We start from the raw sequence: 8,442 nt of genomic DNA, 5'->3' as shown, positions 1-8,442 counted from the left end.
AGCAGACATGATTTCATTCTCTCAGCACCCACTGAAGTCGGGTGAAGGCATCTTTACATTCTTTTCTCAAGTAGACAAACTAAAAGTTCCCAGGGTATCCTAAGTAGTTCATCTGCGAACAAGTAATATGTCAAAGTCACATTGATGATTGACTCAAGAGCAGTGCGCTTTTTGTCTCTTGTCTTGGGACCAAAGGCCAGCTAGAGAGGTGGTGGTTTGAAGGTTGAAATGTGGCATTTTAAGACCTGAGTTCTGATCCCAGCTCTGTCCCTCACCTGCTGTTTGATTCTGGGCAATCACTCAACCTCACTGAACCTGTTTCCTCATCCATAAATATATCTTTGCAGGGGCTTCCCTGGTGGTCAAAAAAAAAAAAAAATCCGCCTACCAATGCAGGGGACACGAATTCGAGCCCTGGTACGGGAGGATCCCACATGCCGTGGAGCAACTAAGCCCATGTGCCACAACTACTGAGCCCACATGCCGCAACTACTGAAGCCCGTGCCCCTAGAGCCCGTGCTTGGCAACAAGAGAAGCCACCGCAATGAGAAGCCCACGCACCGCAACGAAGAGTAGCCCCCGCTCACCACAACTAGAGAAAGCCTGTGTGCAGCAACGAAGACCCAATGCAGTCAAAAATAAGTAAATAAATTTATTTTAAAAAATAATTATATATATATATATATATATATATATTTGTATCTGTTCTCAGCATGTATTTTTTTCTTTGATCTGATGGGGTTTGCATTCTAATGCCTCCACATGTATTTTCAAATGCTAAGAAAAACAGCTGAGAGAAAACCCACAAATTCATCAAAAATGGTTACTTTGTAGTGAGGAGAATGAAACTGATCAGCTTCTATTTGTAGCCAATGTACTTCTATTTCACTTGGAATTGCTTGAAATGACCCAGGCAAACAAATAAAGGATAAAAATAACAGCAACCTTATAAATTACTGTTTAAAAAGTACCTAGCACAGTGATTGCCAAAGACCTCCTTCTCGACAAAAGTTAGTTTTACATTTAAAAATTAATCATTATGTCATGTGGCAAAAAGGAGGCGGAATCAAGGCAGGAAATCAAGGAACAAGAAGAGAATAACACAAAGTTTTTAATAAGAGCTAAATTCCTTGGAAGACAATGAATGGAGAAGAAAGAGCACAGGCCCTGGCTTTGAAAAAGAGACCTGGTTTTGAATCCAATCATGGCCACACACGCATTCTGAGCCGTGGGAGAAGTTCCAGCCTCTCTGGGCCTCAGTTTTCTTATCTGTAAATGGAAATAAAAATTCTCAGCTCATAGATTTACGGTGAGGATTACATGAGACAAATACATGAGGTGCTTTAGAAGGCACTGAAAGTTACATGTAGTGTGGGCCACAGAAATGAAAACACTGTACACACCCACAAACCTCCTGTTTTACCTGCTTCTGACAGGTGGAGTGTTCCTGTGGGTTATTATAGGACCGTATCATGAGGGAACATCTAAACTGTTTAAGCCGCAAATTATCCTTTTAGAAATATTTTGTGCTGTATCCTTGAAAGCTGCTATAAGGGTAAAGATTTAATGTTCTCATCATAACAGCAACAAAATGGCAATCGTGTGACGTAAAGGCTGTGTGAACTAGCCTGACTGCTGTAACCATTTCGCAATATATATGTGTATCAATATATGTGTGTATTATACACCTTAAACTTATGCAATAGTATGTGTCAATTATATCTCAATAAAGCTGGGGAAAAAAGTTTTAACAGAACTGAATTAGAGCCAAGAAAGCACCTTGAAAACCAGCCAAAGTGGTTTCCATCTTTCTGATATAGATGGGCTTTTCAAGACCACATATTGGCGGTCAGATGCTGACCTCGGGGATCCCCTGGTGCTTCCTGGACATACTGTGTTTAAGCTCCTGCAGCCTTTGGTAGCAGATGTGTTTAAAGAGCCATAAACTCAGCAACAATAGACAGAAACATACTTGCTTTCCTCCGGGCTTCTGGCTCGGAGTCAAATAATTTTTCCTGTGTAGGAATCTGACCTTCGTGCTCTGTTCTGTGTATCTGAAGGCTGTTTCTAGAGGAGACTCAAAATCGGGATGATTTTTTGTTCCCTTTGAATCAAAGCAGTCGGCTTTCTGTTTCTTCGCCTGTGAAATGAAGCAGCCTCCTTGTCACAATGGCATAAAATCGTGGCTTGTTGTGAGAGGTCAATGAGACACTCTACATGACAGTGCTTTGCAAACTGGAAACAGTAAACCATTCAGAAGAAAACACACGAGACAAGCTGAGGTCCCAAACACTACAAGCGCGGGATCAATTTTCTGGTCGAAGGAGAGACTTAATGAAAACTTTCCTAAAACTAAGGAAAAGAAGTATTTTTGCTTTTGAACTTTATGAATTTGTTTTGCCCCAAATCTCCCACTCCTTTTGTCCTTAATCTCAATTTTTGGCTTTCAGTTTTGGTTCAGTGCTTCTGCCTGTTTCTGTGGTTTAATCATCTCTCCCACCTTCCTCTTCTCTTTGCTCCCATGGGCATTTCCAGGCAGCACATGAGGTGGGAGAGCCGAATTTCTCAGAGAAAGCAGTGGTTGGTCCATCCAGCTCTCTTGTTAATTGCATCTCTTAATGATGCCACAAAGGACAACAACAATTTCCTAAGAACTCTTGTCTTCTCTGCTTCCTCTTCTTTTTTTTAAACATTTATTTACTTACTTACTTATTTGTTCACGCCGGGTCTTGGTTGCGGTGAGCAGGCTCCTTAGTTGTGGCATGCGAACTCTTAGTTGAGGCATGCCTGTGGGATCTAGTTCCCTGACCAGGGATCGAACCCGGGCCGCCTGCATTGGGAGTGCAGAGTCTTATCCACTGTGGCACCAGGGAGCGCCTTGTCTTCTCTTCTTTATTGAGGGCTTCCGTGTGCCAGACGCTGCACCCAGTGCTTTAACCCTACCCGTCTCCCTTACAATCCTCACAATAGTCCACTTTATTTCACAGATAAGGAAAGTAAGGGTCTAAGTAAGAAATTAAGTGACTTGTTCAAAGTCACACAGCTAATGAATGAAAGAGGTGGGATTCAACATCAGCTACATCTGACATCAAAGACTTTCGCCACTGGACCACACCACCTCCTAGCCTGCCAAAAGTTTTGTATGATCTGGAGCAAATCCGAGCCCACCACTGCCCACCCCACCTCCCACAGTCAGCAGGGCTGGCGTCCATCAAGCCTGGGACATCCACGTCTCTCTCTCGAAAACCCTGGCTGAATCTTGCCTGCCCTTCAAGACTTACAGGAGATGCCTGTGCTGAGACAACCTTGCCAGCATCCATCCCCAGGATGATTTCGAGACCCCACTCTAGGTTCCCATAGCCCTAACACTATGAATTTTTTTCTTTCTTTCTTTCTTTCTTTCTGGTCCCACTGCGGGGCACGTAGGATCTTAGTTCTCCGACCAGGGATGGAACCCATGCTCCCTGCGGTGGAAGTGTGGAGTCCTAACCTCTGGACCACCAGGGAAGTCCCCAATGAATTTTTGTATTTCAATTGTGGGTTTATTTGTGCTTCGCCCTCACAACTTGACCAGCAACCAAAGGGCAGTGTCTGAAACTTTTTGTGCTTAACCAGTGCTTAACCAGTGCCTGGCACTGGAATGTAGCTGGCCCTCTGTACTTGTCTGTTGAATGAATAAATGGATTAATATATAATGAATACATGAACAACAACAAAAGCTACAGCAAAGAACAAGCCAAAGCTGCTCCTTACTTCTTGTACCCTCATCCATATCGATGCGACCAACCAAGTAGCATGAAATCAATTCAGCAGAGATTTATTGAGCCGTAGGGCGGTGTAGCTGAGTGCTGGCACTTTGCATCAGAATATCTCAGAAGCGAGGACGCTGGGTACAGATTTCTTGTCTGTAAAAGAAGTATAATAATCATACTTTTATCACCAGATTACCATGGGGCCAAATCGCAGAATGGATACAAAAGCACTTTGGAAACTGAGGCGTGATATGCAAAAGTGGGTGGTCGTAATTTAATTGTTATTATTATGTACAAAGCACTGTGTCAGGTCCTGAAGGAGGACTTACAGAGGAGGAAACTACTGCCCACAGGACACCCACACATAATGAAGCACTCAAGGGACTATGAAACTAGGCAGAAAATAATGAAAGAAGTTCAAAGACCTCGAGGGGCTCAAAGGAGGGAGAAATCAGGGGTCAGGGGTTCAGACGGGCCATCATCTAAGGCTGTGGGATCTAAGGGAGGCTTAATAACAAGGTCCCCACTCTCAAGCCATTTATGGTCATACACATTGTCTGGTGGGACTGAAATGCACGGTGTTTGAACACAGACAGCTTTTCCAGTGTGTGGTCAGTGGAGGACATCAGAGATCTGGATCTTGCAGAGCGGGTGGGATTCAAGTTAGACGAGAGAGGGGAAATGAGTTCCGTACAGGGAGGAGGTTGGAAATAAAGCAGGACTGAGCTTGGAGGGTTTAGGAGAGCAGAGGAGAGACCTCTGTGCTCCATCGCGTCCTCATTCCCTGACCCCGGGCACAGCATCAAAGTCGTCTGAAGTGCCACACTGGGTTAGATCAATAGTCCATTCAGCACTCTATATTTGGACTGTAGCTCGGGGGGATATTTTGGGAGAGCCTCTGGTTGTTCTATTTGGGTAATCACCAATTTTTAGCTATTAGGAAGATAAATTATATGATAACCCATTATGGAATAATCATTCATGAATTTTTATTCACCCTATCTGCATCTATAGGCAAAAATCCCCCAAAAAAGACCATCTCAAAGGAATGTTCTATAATATAAAGCTGTTTCCACAGGCTCTCAGATGGCTGATAGAAAAAAAAAATTTTTTTTTTTTTTTTTATGTAAGATGCAACCCTAAAAAAAAAATCCCCAAAACTTTAGAGACAGAAAGCAGATCAGTGGTTGTCTAGAGCTGCGGTGGGAATGGGGAGTGTCTGCAAATTGGCACAAGGCGACCTTTTGTAGGATGGAAGTGCTTGAAATTTACATTACAATTTGTGGATTTCATGATATATATATATATAACGTCTCATAAAACTCTTTTTAATACCTATATAAATGCTTCCTCCAGTCCATTCCCATAAAATATTATTCTTTATAAAGGAAGACATGGCAAGGACAGACATGAGAATAGGAGGAAACTCAAAATTGTGTCACAAGAAAAGCATTTCAAGGACCTGGAATGTTCAGCCTGGGAAGGTGAGGGGAAAAGAGAAAATCTAGGGGCACCTGGTGGTACGTGAGAGAGAATGAGAGGTGCTTCATGGAATCCCAAGGAGACTGAACCAGCTGAAAAGGATGAAGGTTGCAGCTTGCTCTGAGAAGTAGGGAGCCACCCGACACTGGAAGGATTCAAGCCTAGGCCGAATGCCCCGTTGTTGGATGTTGCAGGTTTTTAAACAACGGATGAGGTCATGGAGTATCAGGGCTTTAAGGCCCTTTCTCACCCTCAGACTCTCTGATTCTATAAACTGGATGAAATGTGGGTTTTCCCCATTCATTAGGAGAACAGAATGAACATACCAGGCTTTTGCTCCTTCCCTTCCCAAAGAGCCTGACTACAAAATTGTGCAAAAAGATCCAGTAACTAAACTGGAGATCTAGACATCGACAGCTAATATTACCTTCCTCTCCCGCAGTTTTTTATTTCTTTACAGTACCTAGAGATTGAGGATCAGTTCTGTTGTATCTTTGGGTCTTAAACCCAGAAGCTTCTATCCATAGGATTCTGAGCTCCCTTTCCAGCCTTCCTTCAATGTTCCCCACAGCAAACCACCTGTTCCAGGCAAACCCACCAACACACAGCCCCCCAAACACCTTTCACATGTTCCATTCTGCATCTTTCTTCAGATCATCCCCCCTGCATACAAGCCCTCCTCTGATTCCCACACTTGCCTAAGTCCTAAGCTGCCCACAAGGCCTGGGTCCGGTTGCTTCCTGCCCCTGCCCTACAGGTGAGATGGCCTTGGAGGTATGTCCTGGGAGGGCCTCACTGCCAGCCGTCCACCAGCAAAGGCCGAAGCTGGTTATGGGAGGCTGAGGCTACAAGAGGCCTGGGATGAACTCGGAAGTGGAGACCAGGAATCCAAAATAGGTCAAAGCCAAGGAGATGATGTCTTTGGCAAAGGATTAGGGGATCCAAACAGAACACTGATTCCTTTTTTTTATTTCCTTTCGAAGTTTTAATTTATATATACTTTATATGTAATATTAAGAAGTCAATCTTGAAACAAAATAAATTATATTATCACCATTTAAATAGTTTACTTACGTAATTGTCATTTTTATTTAAGTTCGAAGGTGAATTCTGCTTTCACTCTTAATTAAAATGATGCCCTTGGGACTTAGCTGACTGTCCAGTGGTTAAGACTGCATGCTTCCACTGCCTGGGGCCCGGGTTCAATCCTTGGTCGGGGAACTAAGATCCCACATACCGTGTGGTGGCATGGCTAAAAAAAAAAGAATTAACTAATTAATAAAATAAAATGATGCCCTTTTTGAAAATGTAACGGTCACTGAAATGTCATTTCGTGATTTTAGGCAAACCAGAGAGGGGTATCTCAGTCCAAGGATTTTAGAAACTGACTTATTGAGCATTCTCCAAAAGGTATCCTCTTGGCCTTCGAGAGTTTCTATGTTCAAACTTAACAAGAAAAATTGAAAATGAAGAACCTATTTGCTGGAGGTTTTCAAAATTAGAAAATATTATAAAAATTCAGTTTATATTTTTCATAATCATTAATCTGTGGTCTATATAAAATTTTTATCTTCTTATCTTAAGATACCACTAAATAAAGGCATACCAGGCACAAAACCCACATGCAGTAAATATATAATAAGCGAAGTAAATTGATAAATGCCATTAGTTACACCATTCCTAACAACCAAAACCACCATTGCTTCCCAGCCTTTGGTGACACAGTTGTATAGCTTGTCAGATTCAAGTTCATTACATCCTTCCAAGAAATAAATGTGTCTTTTGGAGTAGAAGACTGCATCAATTTTAGGTCCAATTCCTGGAAATTTCTCAGTAATCAATATGGGATAAACAAGATCCATAATTACCTTCTCTCATTTCCCCTCCAATATCGTTTATCCACAAAGAGGCTGGTCTTGTAGATGAGTGGATGAAAGCCAGCAACTTCAATCTTGTCACAGAGTCAGGGAAACCCAGATAATGTGTGCTCTTGGTATAGCTGGCTTGTGGTTTTTAAATCACTGATTAACCAGTACTTGCAATCTTTAAAAAGAAAAACTTGACTCCTGGTTCCAATTTCATATGTGGCTTAATAGCTCAGGAAGCTTCCACCAAAAGAGCTAATCTTTAAAGAAAAAAATTTTTCTTCCAATTGTAATGATAGTATCAACCGTCAAATTGGAGCCACAGGTAGCTGGTTCCATGGTCTAAGGCTGTGACACTGCCTTTATGAGTCTTCATTGAGAGACCAAATGTCACAAATGACCTCAGCAGAGAGGCAAAATCTGTTGAGGTCAGCATAATGTAGAGGAGGAACATAGTAGCCTTTGGATGTTTGGAATGTGGCCAAACTCATGACCAGCAGCAAGAAACAAATTTATGCTTTTGCTGTGTTTAAATCCAGATTTCAGCCCTATCAAAGTGCAAGCCTCCCCCAATACCAGCTCCAGGCCCATAAGCATAGGTGATGTTTCCATCTCTGCCATCAGAAGAATTAGAGTCTCTATGAGCTCCTTGTGGGAAATATATGATAATATCAGCCTCTTCAGGGTTCTTCTGTTTGAATTGCAGGGGGTCACATCACTCCGTACTTGAGAAGCCTGGGGATGGCATAGTCAACGTCCTTCCACACCATGGAGGGTAATTCTTGATTCCGTAGGTGGCATGATGTTTTGTCCATACTGGTTTCCCCATCATTGTGCCAAACTGGTGAACACTGGGCCTCCCACATCTTGGTGTGGACATCATTGTCAGAGGAGAGGCATCCAACTGCCCAGTCACATTTGGCCCCAAGAACAAATGCCACATTTCCTGGATTTTGCCCACCACGAAGTTGCTAATGATTCTCATTTGAGCATGGGAGTTCTTTCCACCAGGAGGCCATAAAAGGTGCCCAGGTACCTTTGTGCAAACAGCACATCATTTTCTTCTAGACTTGTACTATTAGACAGAGGAACAACTCCAGAAACAGCAGCTTGAAGAACGAGAATTAAGAGGAGAAACTTCATTCCAAACTTCTCTTGAACAATTTAACCCCATGAACTTTGTTCCGTTTTAGTCTTCAGCTGGCTTTTGTTCCTGCCTTATACATATGCAGGTATTTCCACCCCCAGCATTCCTGAATGTCTCTGACACCAGATCTCAGCGAGCACTCCCTCCTCTAAATTCCTTATTATCTGTACCTCCTATTTAATGATACCTTATGTTA

At 42.7% G+C, this 8,442-nt stretch overlaps 1 protein-coding gene across 1 annotated transcript; it reads right to left on the bottom strand.

Moving 5' to 3' along the window:
• Nucleotides 1-3,806: 3,806 nt before the first annotated feature.
• Nucleotides 3,807-8,242, bottom strand: LOC103089572 (macrophage metalloelastase-like). The gene is given in 8 exon segments (XM_007466188.1): nucleotides 3,807-3,905; nucleotides 6,908-7,101; nucleotides 7,104-7,190; nucleotides 7,193-7,247; nucleotides 7,249-7,311; nucleotides 7,343-7,441; nucleotides 7,917-8,089; nucleotides 8,092-8,242. Coding segments are annotated over 8 exon segments (921 nt in total).
• Nucleotides 8,243-8,442: the final 200 nt, after the last annotated feature.

The sequence above is a fragment of the Lipotes vexillifer genome, unplaced genomic scaffold (genome assembly GCF_000442215.2).
Source record: "Lipotes vexillifer unplaced genomic scaffold, Lipotes_vexillifer_v1.1 scaffold308, whole genome shotgun sequence".
Classification (NCBI taxonomy): domain Eukaryota; kingdom Metazoa; phylum Chordata; class Mammalia; order Artiodactyla; family Lipotidae; genus Lipotes; species Lipotes vexillifer.
Note: the sequence above shows the minus strand (reverse complement) of the source record. Positions and strands in the feature narration are given on the sequence as shown.